Source organism: Anneissia japonica, unplaced genomic scaffold (assembly GCF_011630105.1).
Source record: "Anneissia japonica isolate Jap-2015-1 unplaced genomic scaffold, ASM1163010v1 scaffold493_len2256704_cov171, whole genome shotgun sequence".
NCBI classification, from domain to species: Eukaryota; Metazoa; Echinodermata; class Crinoidea; order Comatulida; family Comatulidae; genus Anneissia; species Anneissia japonica.
The window spans coordinates 1,474,132-1,496,872 of NW_022727062.1; the positions used below are offsets into that span (position 1 = coordinate 1,474,132).

At 32.6% G+C, this 22,741-nt stretch overlaps 2 protein-coding genes across 7 annotated transcripts in view; both read left to right on the forward strand.

Moving 5' to 3' along the window:
- The window catches only part of LOC117113493, a 24,912-nt gene extending 15,175 nt beyond the window's left edge, over nt 1-9,737 (forward strand). The window contains exons 1-3 of one of the 4 annotated variants that reach the window (XM_033256839.1): nt 6,774-6,814; nt 6,850-6,862; nt 8,820-9,737. In XM_033256839.1, coding sequence (XP_033112730.1) covers nt 8,821-9,519 — 699 coding nt within the window. In that variant the 5' untranslated portion in view covers nt 6,774-6,814; nt 6,850-6,862; nt 8,820 and the 3' untranslated portion in view covers nt 9,520-9,737. Of the gene's footprint in view, nt 1-6,095; nt 6,863-6,902; nt 7,510-8,819 lie in introns of those variants that run through there. The other 3 variants (XM_033256838.1, XM_033256837.1, XM_033256840.1) reach the window with 3 other exon arrangements.
- Nucleotides 9,738-18,449: 8,712 nt separating this feature from the next.
- LOC117113497 lies at nt 18,450-21,833 on the forward strand. Of its 3 annotated transcripts, none has more exons than XM_033256846.1 (2): nt 18,450-18,726; nt 20,932-21,833. In XM_033256846.1, the coding sequence occupies exon 2, from the start codon at nt 20,933-20,935 to the stop codon at nt 21,629-21,631; it is 699 nt and encodes a 232-aa protein (XP_033112737.1). In that variant the 5' UTR covers nt 18,450-18,726; nt 20,932; the 3' UTR covers nt 21,632-21,833. The 3 variants fall into 3 exon arrangements, with proteins under 3 accessions (XP_033112737.1, XP_033112738.1, XP_033112736.1); XM_033256847.1 differs by having other exon boundaries at nt 18,450-18,638; XM_033256845.1 differs by having other exon boundaries at nt 18,452-18,702.
- The last annotated feature ends 908 nt before the right edge of the window (nt 21,834-22,741 follow it).

Consider the following 22,741-nt stretch of genomic DNA (forward strand, 5'->3'; position numbering starts at 1 on the left):
GGGGGAAAGGTAATAATTTTCCCGGTTAGTAATTTATCATACCCACTCCCACCCCATATAGAAAACAATACGACATAGGGCTTATCTTATTTATAATATAGGCCACACAATTGTGTTTGAAACTATAAACATTTTCATAATGGTTTTATCTTTCACCATCAATACACCAAATTCACCAAATTAATTTTTTTTTCTTGAGTTTGGGACTATTATGTGTTTAAATAACTTAGAAAGCTACCCCTAAAAAACAATTTTTGTGTTTTTAATTCTAATTTCATCGGAATTGATCAAAACTCCATAATGTGCAATTTTTAGAGGAAATTGGCCTACTTTAACAAGAAATGCGATTTAACAAAGAAATTTGAGATTTTTAGACACTTTCAGGGGGTGAAAAGAGAATCTTCAAGGGGTGGGAAAAGATTTTCCACAGATTGATATATTTTCCCCTTGTCCCCCGGTGGTTACGCACTTCGGAGAATATCTGGCGGCTTAGATCAAATGCGCTATGGACACTTTTTAAAGTGGAGAAGGGGTTGCAGGCCAGGGTATTGCGATATCTGTTCATTATAACTTCCTTTTTATTCTTGTCTTTATTTTTCCCTTCTCTTTTTCAACATTCCTCCCCCGGGAAAATTTCGATTTCTAGATGGCGGGAAAAGAGCTTTCCCGACTTCTGACCTGTCTTTAATTACTTTTAAGTTCTTCAAAATTCAAGGTGTTCCCCTCTTGAAAATTATTATAATGAATCAATGAACCCAGAGAAAGGGAAGTTCGAGTTCTTTCCGGGAAAATGTTGATTTCTAAATGGTGGATGAGATTTCCAGACTTCTGAAGTATTTTTTAATGACTTTAATTTAAAAGACACCTTAGAAGTCAGGAAAGCTCATTTCCCGCCTTCTAGGTATCAAAATTTTCCTGGGGAAGAACCTCCGGACCCCCCTTTCTTTTTGGGATTCATCGATTCATGGAAAATTCGTATGCAACTACTCATTTTTTTTTTTAAATTGTTATGTATGTATACACACATAAGCCCTATTTACTGTAATGACAAAGGGAAAAAAATACCTGACCCGTTCTCAAGAGTGGAAAACCTTGAATTTTGAAGAACTTAAAAGTAATTAAAGACACGTCAGAAGTCGGGAAAGCTCATTTCCCGCCATCTATAAATCGAAATTTTCCCGGGGGAGGAATGTTGAAAAAGAGAAGAGAAAAATAAAGACAAGAATAAAAAGGAAGATATAATGAACAGATATCACAATACCTCGACCTACAACCCCTTCTCCACTTCAAAAAGTGTCCATAGCGCATTTGATCTAAGCCGCCAGATATTCTCCGCAGTGGCGTAAGCACCGGGGGACAATGGGAAAATATCCATCTGTGGAAAATCTTTCCCCATTGAATGCCCATTTCACTCGGGAAAGTGCCTGAAAACCTCAAATTTTAAATCGCATGTTTTGTTGAGGTAGGCCAATTTCATCTAAAAATTGCACATTTTAGGGAGTTTAGATCAATTCCGACGAAATTAGAATTAAAAAACCAAAAATTTTTCGCGCGTTTCGCGCGCATTTTTTAATGTTGAGGCTTGTGCTTGCTCTCCTTTGCATTCTAAGTTATAGCACATAGTCCCAAACTCAAAAAAGAAAATTTAAGATAGATCGTTTTACCTAAAAGAGGGGCCTCAATGTGTAATGATGTTGAAAGAATATGTTTGTAATAAATAAAGCTAGCCATAAGGAAAATGCTTATATTCAGTTTTTTTAAAAATGAATGTGGCCATATATAACATAAGAGCATTTCTTGTTGAGGTAGGCCAATTTCCTCTAAAAATTGCACATTTTAGGGAGTTTTGATCAATTCCGACGAAATTAAAATTAAAAAAAAAACAAAAATTTTTCGCACGCTTCGCGCATTTTTTAATCTTCAAGCTTTTGCTTGCTCTCTTTCGCCTTTTTTTTGCCATATTGTTGGATGTTTACACTACTCAGTTAATGATACCATTGCAATTCTCATTAGACTATGAATAAATATTCACACCATTAACAATCAACCATTCTCGTTTCCAACCAATCACAGGTAGCTCCACCTTCCTCATATCCGAAGATGATTGAAACATACAAACAGATAATTTTATTTTTTAGTCTGGTTTTTATCTCAAAAACCATGTTATTACATATGGTGTACCAAAATTTTAATTATTTTATTAATTAATTATTGTAAGAATAACAATAATAATACTGTAATAATAATAATAAAAGGCCTAATAATAGGTCTAATAATAGGCCTAATAATAATAATAAAATAATAATAATAATAATAAAAACAATAATAATAATAATATTATATATTATTATTATTATTATTTTGAAGTACCATAAATATAATAATAATAATAATAATAATAATAATAATTAAAACAATAATAATAATAATAATAATAATAATAATAATAATAATAATAATAATAAAAACAATAATAATAATAATTATATATATTATTATTATTGTTATTTTGAAGTACCATAAATTATCTTCTCGAATAAGCGCTTATAACATTTTTGGATGCTTCGATACCGGAGCTTATTAAAAAAAATATTAGTGTAGCGCTTGCCATGCCCGTTCATATGTTACCTATCTCACCGTTCTGCAGCCTATGGGTCACGACCCAATGTCTGGGTCGTGGAAAAATGTTGATGGGTCGCATAACCAGCTCTTCAGATCGTGAAAACAAACGAAATCAAATTACAGTAAACGAAAGGAGATTTAAAGTGTGACGTGAGTCAGTTTACTTTTATAATGCGTGCGTAATCAAAGTTTCATTTTAAAATATATACAATTAAAACAGTCGTACTTCAGCTATGACAACCTGAAAGTGTTCGTTTTGTTCATTTCAATGTGTTTGGCTTTCAGCTGAAAATGTTTCTTTGTTTTCGCATAACCCATACATATCGGATAGTAAATCTAGGATTTTATGTATATTAAAATGTCTGTTACAAGTCTGTAACGTATTTAAAATTTTGAAAACTTTAAGTGGCTTTGTAAAATGAGTAATTCAAAGTTATATTTTAATTTTTTACTGGTAATAAATTTATTTTGTGGGTGGTGTCTCTGTTAAGTTACGGTTATGTCGATCTTCTGCTCGACTCAACTCCAGTAGAGCTCAGTCGCCTCAAATCGCAAGACTCACAATTTCTCGCCAGTTGCTTGGCACGTTTCCAAGGCCAGGAGATGTCAGTTAAGTTGAGTTGCAAGGGCGATATAAGCTTAGCTTTAGGGTATTCTTGCACTGAGTTACATCATGGTTACATCATTTAAATATAGGCCTAAAGTTAATTAATCAGCACATTATCGTAATGTGATTTATGTCGCAAGAGAACAGTTGAAACGAAACGAAAACATAAGAGATACAACTAAATTGTATAGAATTTTTTTTTATTTATTCCACAGAGGAAAACAAAATATTGTAACGTGTAATCACATATAGTAATGGGGTATCCACCAATAAATCGTTAATATTAGTAAAATTATACTATACAATAAACACATGGAAAGCTGCCCCTAAAAATTACTGTAAGTATGTATTTGTTAAAGTACTTACGTTGTGTTAAATACATATAACCATTAAATTTACATATTATGCCCTTAGCACAATTATTGATACACGGGTATACGTTCAATGCTAATTAAAATATAAGTCGTAATTGAAGAGTTGTAAAAAAGAATTCCAGGGCTTCAATTCGAGGTTTTACGGTATTTTAGGGTATATTATTGACTCTTATTAATAATATATAAACTGCAAGTGCAATTTCTGTTGAATAAAATATAAAAAACATAATTAAAATATCATACACGAATGTTGGGCTATTTAATAATATATGAAAATATAGCTGAAATATTTTATTTTATTTATTTTTTAAAATTTTTATTTATTTATTTATTTATTTTTGCTGTTTTTGGATCGCTTAGGAACCACTAAGTTGTTTCCCTCTTTCTTTGGCCTATTGATAGTTGCCATGTAGAACTTATAACTAGAGAGCGCACGCACATAATTCGGATGGCAGTCACGTGACTACGTAATGTAGGCAAAGAATATATTCGTAATAAAGAATTTAGTTTATTCTAAAATATAATCAAAGGAATTTCTTATCTCGGGCCTCTTCTTACTTAACGTTTTTATTGAGTTTGGCGAGCTTTAGAACCAATTTCCTGAACAGAGGTTTCAAATTCGTGCTTAATTCCGTCATCAACATTTTTTTACATTTGAAAAAAAAGAGATATTTTTTTTGTAAAATTGATACTTTTTTACTCAAATAAACGCCCTTAATTTCAATGTAAGTGTGAAATACATATTTACCGTCCAGATGTGTTACTGTGTAGGAAAAAATGTAATTTTATTGGAATAGATGATTATTAGAATGTCATGAGAAAGAGTTTGCTTCCATAATGATTTGTTTACAATAATTTAGGGAGATTTTATTCGAGGAAATAAATTAACGCTTCGGGGCAATTATGCAAGAGAGGCGTTTCCAAATGAGAGGGGGAGTTTATTTTTTTTAGGGGGACTAGGCTATGTTCAAAGCTGGTGTTTATTCTAATAAATAAGGTAAATTAAATCACGGAGGAATTAGTTTAGAAGCTAAAATCCATGTTTAAATCTTCTCGGATGCGTCTAAATATAACACAGGGGGTAAAGATTATCTCTTGGATAAGATCAATGGTACTCTTCTTCGATTTGTAAGGTTACACATTTTATATGATATCGTATTCGTCACTCCTGTCATACAATAGTATAAAAAAAGTCATTCATTTTTATGCACAATATAAAAATATTATAGTAATTATTACTATTGTCAAAAATTCAATAATTCCATTTACAATTACGATGAAAAATAATCATTATAATGTTATTGCTTATTCGAAAATTAGATAAAAAATGATGAATATAAAAATAGGTCATTAATTAATATGTATAAAAATATGATAATAATGAATACAATTACAATTACTAAAATTCAATTAATAAATAAAAGTACAAAAAAAGTGTGTAGCTATTAAAACTCTCTGGAAATCTTAGTCCGACTGTGTGAGGGCATTATGAGGGACGTTAAGGAGACGCTTCGCCGTTTGGCTAAGTACGTATTGAATAACATTTACTTTAGGAACTTGGTGGTTATCCTTCTAATATACCAGTGAGGGATGGCGTGGAGAGAGTGGTCGGTCTAAAATTATTTTTCGTTGCCTTGCTGTGTAAGTGCTGATTTGAAGGGGTCGGGGTTTATATTGCAATCGATAATATCGGGCAGGAGATTCCCGTCTTTAATAGTGCGGGGAAAGAAGGATTGAATATAACATCGGTCCTTGTCTGAGAGATTTGGAATTGTTGGTTGTGTCCTCGTCTTGGTCTGGCTAGTTTTGGTGTAATAATAGTCGTGGTAATTTATGTCCATCAGGCCGTTGAGGACTTTGTGAAAGCGTAAGCAACGGTATTGTTTTCTTCTCTCTTGCAGAGGGGTCCAGCCCAGAGTATTTAATATGAGGAGATAGATGTATCACGTCCGTAGGTGTTGGTAAAAAAAACCTAGCTAAAATATACACCTAAACCTATTTTAATCAATCGTGATGTTGGTAGTCTATGAGTGAGATACTTGGATAACCTTCCATCCCTTCCTACCCTCTCCATGATCTTTTGGATATCTAGGGAATGAGGACGTTTGTTAGGGAGACGGTTTGTTTGTGGCGCCCTGGGTTAGACTGTTCCATTATTTTTCGAAGGGGTGTTCCGTTTTGGGAACAATGGCTTGACCATGTGTGATTTAGTTTGTTCTCTAGTCTACCTTTTTTTTATTCGTTAGCATTATAACTTTTAGTGTAATGTCTTACTAGTTTACAATGTTTATTATTAATTAAATACAGCAATGGTAAGAGAAGATAAACTTTATTTCGTGACCAAAAAAATATAGATATTTGCTTTTCTTGATACTTAACACAATTAATACAGTATGAGATAAATATAAAAACAGATTGATTGCACATAAAATGATATATAAATGAAAGACTGAAACAAATAAGTATACAGTACAATATACAAACTACCTTTTTGAAAATTTAATTGTAAACACGAGTTGAGTTACGAACAAAAGTCATCCTGTGTTATTTATTAACATGATCATTGTTTAATGGGTATGAAAAAATATCTTCCATAATACTTTACGAGTGATGTATCTTGAGTATATTTCCTAATTGAGATATGGATTTTCTTAAAAATAATATATATATATATATATATATATATATATATATTAATGATTGTTCCATATTCTAATAGTTATAATAAACATATAGTATACTTTATGGATTTCCTTAAAAATATCTTCCATAATGTTTTCAAAAATGGCGTCACCAATTATTATATAACTGTTTGAAGGATTACTGACAAAGCAAATCATAATCAATGATAAAATTAACTAAATGTTCTGTCGTTATACATTGGTTTCATAACACTATAAGTAATACAACAATAAAGTTGCTTGGAACCTTTCTCCATGCTTTTCATTATTAGCGCTTTACGGCCCCACCCTTGTCAGCCTGTTGTTTCCGTATTTCTAAGGTGTTTCTACTCGGAAAAGGTTCTGCTTTGATAAAACCGACAATTTATTTACATTACCCAACACATTTAAATTCTATATTCGAGCAGTGATTGGATGGAAAGATGTATTGCTTTTATCCGGCGGGCTATAAAACAACGTGTTTTCTTACTCAATAACAGTATTTTTCAGTCAGCACTGAAGTTTTCCTAACAAGGTGCATCGGAGAATCAAATTATTATTTTACTTGTATTACATTGGCTACGTCAGCAGATTAGAACGTAAGTATATCGTCTTTTCATCCAGTAATTTATTACTTTTTTATATTTTTTGAATAATTATTAAATATTTAGCCATATTATATTTTACGCTCATTACAAGAAGGAAAACAATCTTTTGTTATTTTTTTAACGCAATAAGTTCATGAAGCTTTAAAATTTATCTATAATGAAGCTTATTTATCAAGACTACTGAAAAATTTTGGCATTTTATTTTATAAATTTATTTTTTATGTTATAAAAATACTATTAGTATTATTTTACCAAGAAAATATATTTAATGTGTTTCAAATTATTATCTTGTTTACTTTACATTATTTATTTCAACAATCTTTAATGGCGGTCGAAAGTGATCATTAAGGACCCTCAATACACAGCAAATGCAAGACATAAAGAGTAAAGGCAAGAAAGTCTAATTAACAAATAGTAGTATAAATAAATTTAGACTACTGAAAGTAGCCCTATTGAAATAAACAATCAAAAAAATAAATAAAAAATATATTTTTATTAGGAAGAAAAAACAAAAGAAAGAAAGCAACAATCTTTCAATTCTTAATTTACAAAATGAATTAATTGAAAATGTTACACTCTTCAGAGTTCTTCAGAGGTTCTTGGTTGTCCTGTGTATATGGAACCCGCAGTGTAAAAAGGTTCTTTATTTTGAAGGGTTCTGTAAATAGTTGTAAAATCACTTTAACGAACGAATTTAACTTCACTTTAACGAATTGGTTTGAAGGGCCCTATAGCGAACCAATTTTTCTTCTTTTTTGAACCTGTATATAGTATATATATAATTTATATTAAGTTCTATGTATATATAGAACTTAATATATATTAAGTTATATATATACTTCTGTATATATAGAACTTAATATATATTCAGTTATATATATATATACTCCTGTGTGTATATATAGAACTTAAATATATATATTAAGCTCTATATATGAGTATATATATATATTATATATAGAACTTAATATATATATATATTGAATTCTATATATACAGGAGTATATATAAAACTTAATATAAATTGTTATGTTAAGTTCTATATATACAGGAGTATATATAGAACTTAATATAAATTTTTAAAGAAATTGTAAATTGAATTTTCAATTAAAGATGCACATTAGTCAATAATTAATAGCATTCAGTATAGATAACGGTTTTTATTTACGTTATTGTCATCATCATTATCACCATCAAGATGATGATGATGATCATCGTCTTCATCTTCATATATAATATCTATAATATTATTAACATCAATACCATTATTGTCATTCTCATTATCATCACCATCATTATTAGTGTCATTATTGATTTCATCATCATCATCATCATCATCATCATCATCATCATCATCATCATCATCATCATCATCATCATCATCATCACCATTGATATCATTGTCATCATTCTTTACCATTCCAATCATTTTTATCATCATTACCATTATCATCATCATTAGAATCCTCATGATTTTTCTCGCCTTTGGGAATCTCTTCATATTAGTATAAGAACAATCAACAGTTTTAAATCATTCACGTTGGCTCTTCGTTCGTATATTCAGCAGCTGTAATGTAAAAATGTTACTTTATTTTGATGACGATTTTCAAATTTGTTATTGTATTTGTTTTAAACTTTATTCTATGATAACATTTTTGTATTTCATTTTTATATCGAACCTTGAGATAGTTTTAATGTTTAGTATACGCAATAAAATGAATAAAAATACATAAAATACATTATTGTCGTCACATAAATAACATCACTTTGTAATTATTAAGAAATAAAATAATAATATTCCAATAATTTTAATAAACAGAAGTGAAACTTAATGCCATTCCCATTTGTCTCATATTGGTTAATTATTCAAAAGACGGATGGTACACACATAGTACCTTATCTATTTTAAAATTTCTTTATTAATTCTTGTGTTATTTTTATTTTTTAGGATGTCCATCCAGAGATTTAAGTTGCTTAATGTATTGTCAGCCTCTGAGCTAAAACAGTTGTGTCGAGATGCTCAAATGAAGGTGTCTGGTACGAGGCGGGAGATGGTTTTGCGCCTACTTGGCATAAAAGATGTGAAGACCAGAATTTCCATGAATACTGTTAACAGAATGCTTGAAAAAGAAGGCGTCACAAATATCAGTAGCGTCAGCAGATGTCTTCGAGTAGGAATCCGGATGGGTTACATTGACATCAGCGGTGACAAACCTTTGGACAATGTAGTAATTTCCGATGCGTGCTTTCTTTGTCATCATAAACTAGAAGTGGCCATCCGGGACCTCCTCTACCAGCCAGATCATCCAAGATATGGGTCCACTGGTCTGGACGCAGCTGTGAAATGTCCGAACAAAACGTGCAAACATGGCTTGTATGTGACCGGCATGTGTTGCGATTCTATGTACATTAACTCTGGTGAGAAGTTCTTCCATTTTGGCGAATGTTACGGAGATTATCTCAAAGAGGTCTGTGAAGGATGCGGTTGTTCTTTTTACTCATGTAGAGGGCGCTTCCAGTGCCCATGTGTATATACGGGTACGGATTACGGCACCTTTGATGAGGCCTTTCTCGAATCGCTTTATTCTTCTAGAGCTAGAGAGTATTCCCCAGAAGATATATATAACATGATGTACAACGACAACTAGGGATACAAATGATATACGAGAGTTTTATAATACATGCTTTTCTGGATTTTGGATGCCTCTTTGATCGTTTGTTTCTCTACGATGTTTTATGTATTTTTAACAAGGGCATATAGGCATAGACTGTGAAGCATATTTATGTATAATTCTTGGAGTTAAGATATTTGAATTGCTATTCTGCAGTGTGTTAAATAAATTGTGTATGCATGTTCTCTATGTAAGTGTTGAATATTTCTTTTGTGTTTTCATTTATTTTTTATACTGTCAGCACTAGTCGCCTCACATCGCACTACTCACAATTGCGCGCCTTTTGTTGGCACGCTGTCAACGGTCAGGTGATGTTATTTGAGTTAATGACTTTACATAATTGCTGCGAAGCAGCCAATTCATATTCTTGACAGCAATTTGACCTCTGAAAGGTCATTGTTTGTCAAAAAAACAAGAGCCTAAGACGACTGAAAATCGGAGTTCCCTTCTTTCGTTCTGCCGGGTAAAATCAATTACTTTAGGCGACGTTTGTAAAATAACCAACACGTACCAACGTCCGCATGTCGCGCTAGCCTTATCCTACTCTAGGCCTAGACTAGCTAGGATGGTATAGGCCTAGCCTTGAAGGGACAAAGGTCCCAATGAAAAACAACGTCGCTCCTTGATAGCTAACATTGTCTATTTAACATCACAATAATTCATTATTAGACCTATAGTTGTTTTTTGAATTTCACTCCACAAATCTCAGCCGTGACCTCGCACAACTCGAGTAACGTCTCATATCTATTGTCGTGACGTCATGGCTCGCTGGCTCACACTTGTGATGTCTCGCACTTGTGATCAAATAACACACTGGCTCGCACTTTGGCAACACTCTTTGGCAGTCAACTCGCCCCTAGAAAACCCGCCCTTGGAAACTTGCCCCATAAAAAAATGTACATTTCCTAGACCATGCAGTCTTCAAAATAAAAATTGTAACCTTTGGTAATCAACTACATTTTACCACACACCTAAACAATAATTCACCACTATAGACACTTTTTGAGAAAAATAAAAAATTACGACTTTGTTACCCAATGAGAAGTGTTCTAATATAGAAAATGGGGTCGTGTCTCATATTATTTGTTATATTTTTATTATTCATTATTTTCACTTGACTCGCATAAATAATTTTGTTCGAAGAACATTTATATGCTGTTGTACTTCACGGCATTCACTTGCAATTTGCAATTTCTAGTTTATAGTCCTTGGTTGAGTGAAGTTGCAAGGATAACTTAAGCATGGTTTAAGAGTATTCTTGCACCAAGTTACATAATGGTTACATCATTCAAATATCTTCACATAAGATTTGAATGTAGGCCTAAATTTTACAAAGCACCATTAATCAGCACATTGTCTTAACGTTTAGTGGCGGATCCAAGGGGTGGGGGAAGCCAGCCCGCACCACCCCCCCCCCCCCCCCCTAAATTTTCCCCCCCCCAACCTAAATTCTTCAAAATTGTACAAAATTGGTGAAAAAAGAAAATTATATTTAAATTTTAAGTCTGAGAGTGGAATTTCCGGCCTTCTAGAGGTAACATAATCTTAAATTATCTTACCTACAAACGCAGAGGCTTTATAAAGGGCATAGAGGTTTTATGCATTATGCGCTCTATAAATCCAGTCCATCCATTTATTATTATTATTATTATTATTATTTTTATTATTATTATTATTATTATTATAATTATTATTATTATTGTTATTATTATTATCATCATCATCATTATTATTATCATCTTCATCATTATTGTTATCATCATCATCACCATCATCATCATCATCATCATCATCATCATCATCATCATCATTATTATTATTATTATTATTATTATTATTAACCACCATGGTGGGGCTGAGGTGGTATAGACTCTCCATCTGTCAAAGGTTCTGATGTTTTATAAACAAATGTTTTCAAAAAGAGACATTTTGAATTAGGTGTGGGAATCAATATCTATAAAGCCTAATTCTCAGTGCAGAATATGGATCTCATTTATTGTTTAGTTATAAATGATATTAAATTTTCCTCTAAACTTTAACCGTGTTTTTATCAAACTGTATTAGACTCTTTCAATTTTTAATGTTTAATTTTAAACATATTTTCATATTTTTGTGAATTTTATTGATTCTTTGTAAAATGTTGCCGCAATAAAATTTACAACTGCGAGTGTAAATTTTGTTAAATGAAAGTTAAAAAGCAGGTTACTATATACCTAATTCATTATGTGGCTTAAGCTTAAAAACTGGCAAATTTTAAACATCATACAATCATTTTAGGTTCTTAACATTGTTGCATTTATATCGGACCCTAACGTCCAAAATTCGGACTGCGTTTGCGAAGATTCAATTGAGATTTTAAAAAATCGATAAATAAAATCTGCTCGGATACTGATATTATACGTCTAAAATAATTCGGGGTCAGCTGTGCAAATAAAACAAACCTAATGGTAGTCGTCTTTGATTGTACATAGCATTCTGTCTTGCTCGTCCTATGTTAATCCTGTTAGTAGTGGGTGGCAAGAAGAAATCTCAGGACAACTTATTCTTACTTATTCATCCCTAATAATATAGGGTGTATATTAGGGATGTGAAAAACATGCTTTCTGTTTTTAAAATATGTACTATATAATAAGACTATATTTGAGTCTATAAACTCTAAAAATATTGATTTATCCCAACCAGGAAATTTAATAATCTTTCTTTAAAAAGAGCTATAATTGTCATAAAGAATATCTTGTCCACTCCTAAGATTGAAATAAAATAAACATTCTGAGGTAAGACTAATTGATTAATATATACAACGTAGTGTACATAGTTAATTCAAAGCCGGTATAAACAAAGAATGGGTGGGCGATAAGATACTACAATGGATGAGTAGTATGGGAGGCTGTGTATATAAGGAAAGCGTCACATTACCTGGTACACTAATTAGTTAATTACAGGATAAACTATAATCTTAACAATATATATAAGTCATTAAAACAATAAATGCAGATATCTGCATTTATTAATTATGCAATTATATGTGTGTATACCCCCATATCATTGGAATAGTAACAATAATAACCATTATTACTGTAATAATAATTGACTAAAAATCTCCTAAATTATAAAGTCCCATATGCCTTTCAGTCTCTTAATTTTTATTATTATTCTCATTCTGGACAGCGCCACCAACGAGAAAGATAATTTAGAGCAAAGATCTTATAAACACAAGATAGCGTTCTCCGGGATTTACGCGTAAAAATTCTGTAATAAGGCTTGAATGGCGCCCTCTTGCTAAATTGGAAACTTTTGACCCTTGACCGCGCTGATCTGACCATACAATACACCGCCTGTGAACAGCAGAACAGGAACCATCTCAGATCCATGGCAACAGATAAAACGCCCTCTTCCAAAACTTAGTACTTTTTCTCTTCGGTAATAGCGCATGAATGGCGCCCTCTTGCTAAATGGGAAACTTTTGAACCTTGACCGACGCTTCTATTTGTTACGCGTAAATCGCGGAGAACGCTATCTTGTGTTTATAAGATCTTTGATTTAGAGCAAAGATCTTATAAACACATTCCACTAATGGAGGAAAACTGTTTTAGATGTGTATAAGAGACAGGTTCACAACAGCAGCAAATGAATTCAGGGCCAGATTCAATAGATTTCCAAAAATTGTTTTGAATGTTGACCAATGTTGGCTTTTTGTGCAACTTTCGTTTTCGTGGACTTTTATTTATTTCTTCAGCACGTGTTCCATGAAGTCTAGCCTGTTTCATTCTTTTATGATTTAATTTTTGCTCTTTCTGTCTGTAAATAGGATCTGCTCGTTTTTGTTTTATGTATTCAGCATTCGATTTTCTGTATACTGGATCAATTCGCACCTTTTCCATGCGTTCAGCATTAGCCTTTCGCTCTTTCCTCCTGCACACTGGGTCCATTCGTTTTTTTTCTATGCATTCAGCATTACATTGTAGGTTTTTCTTTAGGTATATTGGATCAGTTCGCCTTTCAGTCTCTTAATTTTTATTATTTTTCTCATTCTGGACAGCGCCACCAACGAGAAAGATAATTTAGAGCAAAGATCTTATAAACACAAGATAGCGTTCTCCGCGATATACGTACGTGTGAAAATTCTGTAATAAGGCATGAATGGCGCCCTCTTGCCAAGGTGGAAACTTTTGACCCTTGACCGTTCTGACCATACCGTACACCGCGCGACTTTACCTTTAGGGTATCAATCCTGTGAACAGCAGAACAGGAACCATCTCAAATCCATGGCAACAGATAGGACGCCCTCTTCCAAAACTGATCACTTTTTTTCTTTGGTATAATAGCACATGAATGGCGCCCTCTTGCTAAATTGGAAACTTTTGAACCTTGACCGACGCTTCTATTTGTTACGCGTAAATCGCGGAGAACGCTATCTTGTGTTTATAAGATCTTTGATTTAGAGACGGAATATGCTAATTCGTAGGAAAGCGGCACCTTCAAAAAAAAATCGAGTATGGGACGCCAATTAAATTAGGTATGGCGCGCACTAAGTGCAATAAAGAGTGAGTAACTTAAAATTAGGGCCTGGAACCCAGGCAAGCCTTTTAGCTAAGCGCCGCCCATTGGATATTGTTGTTAAGATCCCAAAAAACTACAGTGTAGAAACGTACGCGAACACACGAATTGTTGGACACGCGCGTATTCCCGACCTTGTTCTGATTAGTCTATTCCCGGAAAGGTCTATTATAAAGAACTTTCGGGAGTACATTTGCACATAGGTAACTGTTATACTTCTTTGAACTACCTAACAATCTAATATTTTCGAGAGAATAGTGTATTACGAGGAATTTACGTCAGAACCTGCGACCGACCTTTGAGATCTGTTATTATCATAGCGATATAATAAGAATACTAGAGCGCTAACTGCAATGTATTTGATGTTCAAAATACGCAGAGCTGTGTGTGTGTAACATCCAAGATGGCTGCTATAGATTTAGCCAATCAAATTTCGCCAAAGCACCATAATTTGAAATTGCGCCCTCAATTTACACAGAAAGTTCAATACAGCTAGTTACCCGTATGTTTGAAACTCGAGCGTTGCGGTGTATGGGTGTAATGTACACAATTTTAATTCTTATTCCTTGTTACTTTATTTTTAAATAAGATGCTCCACTTGGCCTCAATTGGGCTACGATTGTTTACGAATTTGTTATTACCATTACACATTATCATTAATGAAACAATAGTCAGTCAGAGAGCTTATTTATGGAAATAATATGTATACTAAGCCTGAAGGTGGCGCTAAAACTAAGACGGCCATCTTGGATGGTACGCATACATAACTCTGCCTTGCTTTGCCATCTTTTCAGCACTCTAGTTGTTTAATAGCTCTATGGTTATTATTTAAACTTCACCGGAAGTACGTCATTTTAAGTTATTTTTTTTAAACGAAATTTATTATTCTCCTCCATGTTTTATTAGCGAAATTTGTTGCAAGCTTCAGGGGTGGCGCCAGGATTTGCCTGATGGGGTGGGGGAGAAAGTGGAGAGGTCCTCGACGGGTGGTGGGGGAGGGAGGGGGCGATGCCTTTGACGAGGGTTTAGATTTCCCCGACGAAAGCAAACTGGACGTGGTCGAGCTTTGATTTCAGTGGTCCAGGGGAGAAGCCCCCGAAAATTTAGACAATTTAGGGGTTTCAAAGGCTTTTAGTCGAATTTAGAGTCTACTAATATGTAGAAAATACATGTTTTTCTCTCCGCCGAATTGTGCTTTTTCTTCCCGCCGGGGTGAAAATTTTTATAACCATGTAAAGTACAGTTGGTCTGAAGAGTGTTTTCTCAGTTTTGAAAATGAAACGGTCCACAAAAGAATTTTTTCTCTCTGTCAACATTTTAGTGGATCTGATGGGGTGGGGGTGTGTGGCAGGGGACTAACCTTGCTCCCTAACAATTTGGGCAAAACAAAATTAAAGGAAATAAATAAAAAATAAAAAAGAATCTAGACCTACCTTTTCAGGACCCGTGAGCTGAAATTTTTTTGTTACAATGGGAAAATTAGAAGTCAGAAAAGCTCATTTCCCGCCATCTATAGTAATCTAAATTTTCCCGGGGGAGAACCCTCCGTATTTTATGCCGCGCGAGATCGTTTACGACGCAATGAAAAATAACAACCAAAGTTTGGATGGAAATTTTCATTTTAATAACAAATGATGAAAACAATAAATACAATTAACTATAGCCAGATATATAAAATGGGCAGCCGACAATAACTCGTAGTCTTATTAAATGTAATAGGCCTAGTAAAGCTGTCCTAATATACAATACATCCTAGTCAGTCAGTCAGTGGGGGAATCAGGGGGAGGGAATATTAAAAATAGATGACGTCAATACGATATGAAAGCAGTACAGTAAAAGACCGCATATGGAAGATGTGTGCTATTAAATTACGCACGCTACCCACAATGCAATAATATAACGCCCTCGTGATTAATCGCCAAGATTCTGCACTCGTGCGACACAAATATATATATTTAAAAAATACCGATTTTTGCCAAGCGATGGCTGAAATTTTCCATGACATTTGAAGCAATATTTTCAATGTTATTTAGTCAGAAATTCCGTTCTGAACTTATTTACTGTCTCTTATACACATCTAGATGTGTATAAGAGACAGGGATAAAATAATAATAATATTATATATTATTATTATTATTTTGAAGTACCATAAATTATCTTCTCGAATAAGCGCTTATAACATTTTTGGATGCTTCGATACCGGAGCTTATTAAAAAAAAATATTAGTGTAGCGCTTGCCATGCCCGTTCATATGTTACCTATCTCACCGTTCTGCAGCCTATGGGTCACGACCCAATGTCTGGGTCGTGCAAAAAATATTGATAGGTCGCATAACCAGCTCTTCAGATCGTGAAAACAAACGAATGAGGACAAACGAAATCAAATTACAGTAAACGAAAGGAGATTTAAAGTGTGACGTGTGTCAGTTTACTTTTATAATGCGTGCGTAATCAAAGTTTCATTTTAAAATATATACAATTAAAACAGTCGTACTTCAGCTATGACAACCCGAAAGTGTTCGTTTTGTTCATTTCAATGTGTTCGGCTTTCAGCTGAAAATGTGTCTTTGTTTTCGCATAACCCATACATTTCGGATAGCAAATCTAGGATTTTATGTATATTAAAATGTCTGTTACAAGTCTGTAACGTATTTAAAATTTTGAAAACTTTGTTAAATGAGTAATGGCTTTGTTAAATGAGTAATTCAAAGTTATATTTTAATTTTTTACTGGTATTAAATTTATTTTGTGGGTGGTGTCTCTGTTAAGTTACGTTTCTGTCGATCTTCTGCTCGACTCAACTCCAGTAGAGCTCAGTCGCCTCAAATCGCAAGACTCACAATTTCTCACCAGTTGCTTGGCACATTTCCAATGCCAGGAGATGTCAGTTAAGTTGAGTTGCAAGGGCGACCTAAGCATAGCTTTAGGGTATTCCTATACTGATTTACATCATGGTTACATCATTTAAATATAGGCCTAAAGTTACAAAGCGTCATTAATCATCACATTGTCGTAATGTGCTTTATGTCGCAAGAGAACAGTTGAAACGAAACGAAAACATAAGCGATACAACTAAATTGTATAGAAATGTTTTTTATTTATTCAACAAAGGAAAACAAAATATTGTAACGTGTAATCACATATAGTAATGGAGTAACCACCACTAAATCGTTAATATTAGTAAAATTATACTATACAATATAAACATGGAAAGGCTGCCCCTAAAAATTACTATATGTATGTTGTGTTAATTACATATAACCATTACATTTACATATGCCCTTAGCACAATTATTGATACACGGGTATACATTCAATGCTAATTAAAATATAAGTCGTAATTGAAGAGTTGTAAAAAGAATTTCAGGGCTTCAATTCGAGGTTTTACGGTATTTTAGGGTATATTATTGATTCTTATAAATTATATATAGTATAAGGGGTATCCGTTTTGGGAACAATGGCTTGACCATGTATGATTGTAGTTTGTGCTCTAGTCTACTTTTTCTTTCTTTTTTATTCGTTAGCATTATAAATGATTTTTTAGTGTAATGTCTTACTAGTTTACAATGTTTATTATTAATTAAATACAGCAATAGTAAGAGAAGATAAACTTTATTTCGTGACCAAAAACTAAAGGTATTGTTTTTCTTGATACTTAACACAATTAATACAGTATGAGATAAATATAAAAACAGATTAATTGCACAAAAAATGAAATATAAAAGAAAGACTGAAACAAATAAGTATACAGTACAATATACAAACTACCTTTGAACATTTAATTGTAAACACGAGTTGAGTTACGAACAAAAGTCATCCTGTGTTATTTACAACATAATCATTGTTTAATGGGTGTGAACAAATATCTTCCATAATATTTTACGAGTGATGCATCTTGAGTATATTTCCTAATTGAGATGTGGATTTTCTTTAAAATAATATTATATATATATATATATAAATAAAAATAATATTATATATATATACATGTATATATATATATATATATATATACTGTCTCTTAATATATTAATGATTGTTCCATATTCTAATAGTTATAATAAACATATAGTATACTTTATGGATTTCCTTAAAAATATCTTCCATAATGTTTTCAAAAATGGCGTCACCAATTATTCTCATAACTGTTTGAAGGCTTACTGACAAAGCAAATCATAATCATTGATAAAATTAACAAAATGTTCTGTCGTTATACATTGGTTTCATCACACTATAAGTAATACAACAATAGACAATAGAGTTGCTTGGAACCTTTCTCAATGCTTTTCATTATTAGCGCTTTACGGCTCCACCCTTGTCAGCCTGTTGTTTCCGTATTTCTAAGGCGTTTCTATTCGGAAAAGTTTCTGCTTTGGTAAAACCGACAATTTATTTACATTAACCAACACATTGAAATTCTATATTCGAGCAGTGATTGGATGGAAAGATGTATTGCTTTTATCCGGCGGGCTATAAAACAACGTGTTTTCTTACTCAATAACAGTATTTTTCAGTCAGCACTGAAGATTTCCTAACAAGGTGCATTAGACAATCAAATTATTATTTTACTTGTATTACATTGGCTACGTCAGCAGATTAGAACGTAATTATATCGTCTTTTCATTCAGTAATTTATTACTTTTTTATATTTTTTGAATAATTATTAAATATTTAGCCATATTATACGCTCATTACAAGAAGGAAAACAATCTTTTGTTATTTTTTTAACGCAATAAGTTCATAAAGCTTTAAAATTTACCTATAATGAAGCTTATTTATCAAGACTACTGAAAAATTTTGGCATTTTATTTTATAAATTTATTTCTTATGTTGTAAAAATACTATTAGTATTATTTTACCAAGAAAATATATTTAATGTGTTTCAAATTATTATCTTGTTTACTTTACATTATTTATTTCAACAATCTATAATGAGGGTCGAAAGTAATCATTGAGGACCCTCAATACACAGCAAATGCAAGACAAAAAGAGTGAAGGCAAGAAAGTCTAATTAACAAATAGTAGTATAAATAAATTTAGACTACTGAAAGTAGCCCTATTGAAATAACAATAAAAAAAATATATAGAGGAAGAAAAAACAAAAGAAAGAAAGCAACAATCTTTCAATTCTTAATTTACAAAATGAATTAATTCAAAATGTTACACACTTCAGAGTTCTTCAGAGTTTACAAAATGAATTAATTCAAAATGTTACACTCTTCAGAGTTCTTCAGAGGTTCTTGGTTGTACTGTATATGGAACCCTCAGTGTAAAAAGGTTCTTTATTTTGAAGGGTTCTGTAAATAGTTGTAAAATCAATTTAACGAACCTGAATTGGTTTGAAGGGCTCTATAGCGAACCAATTTTTCTTCTTTTTTGAACCTGTATATAGTATATATATAAAATTTATGTTAAGTTCTATGTATACTCCTGTATATATAGAACCTGTCTCTTATACACATCTAGATGTGTATAAGAGACAGTTCTCAAACTCAAGAAATATGGAACCCTCAGTGTAAAAAGGTTCTTTATTTTGAAGGGTTCTGTAAATAGTTGTAAAATCAATTTAACGAACCTGAATAGGTTTGAAGGGCCCTATAGCGAACCAATTTTTCTTCTTTTTTGAACCTGTATATAGTATATATATAAAATTTATATTAAGTTCTATGTATACTCCTGTATATATAGAACTTAATATATATTAAGTTATATATATACTTCTGTATATATATATATATACTTCTGTATATATAGAGCTTAATATATATTCAGTTATAATATATACCGTACACCTGTGTATATATAGAACTTAATATATATATTAAGTTCTATATGAGTATATATATATATATATATATATATAATATATATATATAGAACTTTATATATATATATATATATAATATACATATATATATTGAATTCTATATATACAGGGGTATATATAGAACTTAATATAATTTTTTAAAGAAAATGTAAATTTAATTTTCAATTAAAGATGCACATTAGTCAATAATTAATCGCATTCAGTATAGGTAACGGTTTTTATTTACGTTATTGTCATCATCATTATCACCATGAATATGACTATGATGATCATCATCTATCATCTTCATATATAATATCTATAATATTATTAACATCAATACCATTATTGTCATTCTCATTATTAGTGTCATTATTGATTTCATCATCATCATCATCATCATCATCATCATCATCATCATCTTCATCATCATCATCATCATCATCATCATCATCATCATCTTCATCACCATTGATATCGTTGTCATCATTCTTTACCATTCCAGTCTTCATTTTTTTCATCATTACCATTATCATCATCATTAGCATCCTCATGATTTTTCTCGCCTTTGGGAATCTCTTCATATTAGTATAAGAACAATCAACAGTTTTAAATAAAGTTGGCTCTTCGTTCGTATATTCAGCAGCTGTAATGTAAAAATGTTACTTTATTTTGATGACGACTTTCAAATTTGTTATTGTATTTGTTTTAAACTTTATTCTATGATAACATTTTTGTATTTCATTTTTATATCGAACCTTGAGATAGTTTTAATGTTTAGTATACGCAATAAAATGAATAAAAATACATAAAATACATTATTGTCGTCACATAAATAACATCACTTTGTAATTATTTAGAAATAAAATAATAATATTCCAATAATTTTAATAAACAGAAGTGACACTTAATGCCATTCCCATTTGTCTCATATTGGTTAATTATTCAAAAGACGGATGGTACACACATTTACCTTATCTATTTTAGAATTTCTTTATTAATTCTTGTGTTATTTTTATTTTTTAGGATGTCCATTGAGAGATTTAAGTCGCTTAATGTATTGTCAGCCTCTGAGCTAAAACAGTTGTGTCGAGATGCTCAAATGAAGGTGTCTGGTACGAGGCGGGAGATGGTTTTGCGCCTACTTGGCATAAAAGATGTGAAGACCAGAATTTCCATGAATACTGTTAACAGAATGCTTGAAAAAGAAGGCGTCACGAATATCAGTAGCGTCAGCAGATGTCTTCGAGTAGGAATCCGGATGGGTTACATTGACATCAGCGGTGACAAACCTTTGGACAATGTAGTAATTTCCGATGCGTGCTTTCTTTGTCATCATAAACTAGAAGTGGCCATCCGGGACCTCCTCTACCAGCCAGATCATCCAAGATATGGGTCCACTGGTCTGGACGCAGCTGTGAAATGTCCGAACAAAACGTGCAAACATGGCTTGTATGTGACCGGCATGTGTTGCGATTCTATGTACATTAACTCTGGTGAGAAGTTCTTCCATTTTGGCGAATGTTACGGAGATTATCTCAAAGAGGTCTGTGAAGGATGCTGTTGTTCTTTTTACTCATGTAGAGGGCGCTTCCAGTGCCCATGTGTATATACGGGTACGGATTACGGCACCTTTGATGAGGCCTTTTTCGAATCGCTTTATTCTTCTAGAGCTAGAGAGTATTCCCCAGAAGATATATATAACATAATGTACAACGACAACTAGGGATACAAAAGATATACGAGAGTTTTATAATACATGCTTTTCTAGATTTTTTATGCCTCTTTGATCGTTTGTTTCTCTACGATGTTTTATGTATTTTTAACAAGGGCATATAGGCATAGACTGTGAAGCATATTTTTATGTATAATTCTTGGAGTTTAGATATTTGAATTGCTATTCTGCATTGTGTTAAATAAATTGTGTATGCATGTTCTCTATGTAAGTGTTGAATATTTCTTGTTTTCATTTATTTTCTATACGGTCAGCACTAGTCGCCTCACATTGCACTACTCACAATTGCGCGCCTTTTGTTGGCACGCTGTCAACGGTCAGGTGATGTTATTTGAGTTAATGACTTTACATAATTGCTGCGAAGCAGCCAATTCATATTCTTGACAGCAATTTGACCTCTGAAGGTCATTGTTTGTCAAAAAACAAGGGCTTAAGACGATTGAAAAGCGGAGTTTCCTTCTTTCGTTCTGCCGAGTAAAATCAATTACTTTAGGCGACGTTTGTAAAATAACCAACACGATACCAACGTCCGCATGTCGGGCTAGCCTTAACCTACTCTTGGCCTAGACTAGCTAGGATGGTATAGGTCTAGCCTTGAAGGGACGAAGGTCCCAATGAAAAACAACGTTGCTCCTTGATAGCTAACATTGTCTATTTTAACATCACAATAATTCATTATTAGACCTATAGTTCAGGGGTGGCGCCAGGACCTGCCCGACGGAGGGGCTAAAGGCCCCGACGGGGGGGGGGCTAGTGGAGCGAATCGAGTCTCACTTGGCTGGAGCCGGGGGACCGCCTAGGGCCCCCGGTGGGAGTCCAGGTAGCGAATCCCCCTGGAAGCCACGGATATTTGATGAATTATGGCGAATTTTTATTACTTATTTGATAGGCATCGAGTTACTATATTTTCTCTATGCTATAATATGACTTCATGTAGGCTATGCTTTCTAATGTTGACATCAGCTTCCAAAACCAAAACATTTTTGAATAAAGCAAGAAACAAAGAGTATGCAATGTAACCATCTAATTTATTTTCAACTCCTCATTCTTGAAAGTGAAATTCTATATTTTGGAAATTTTGCATGAAATCTGTCAACCACA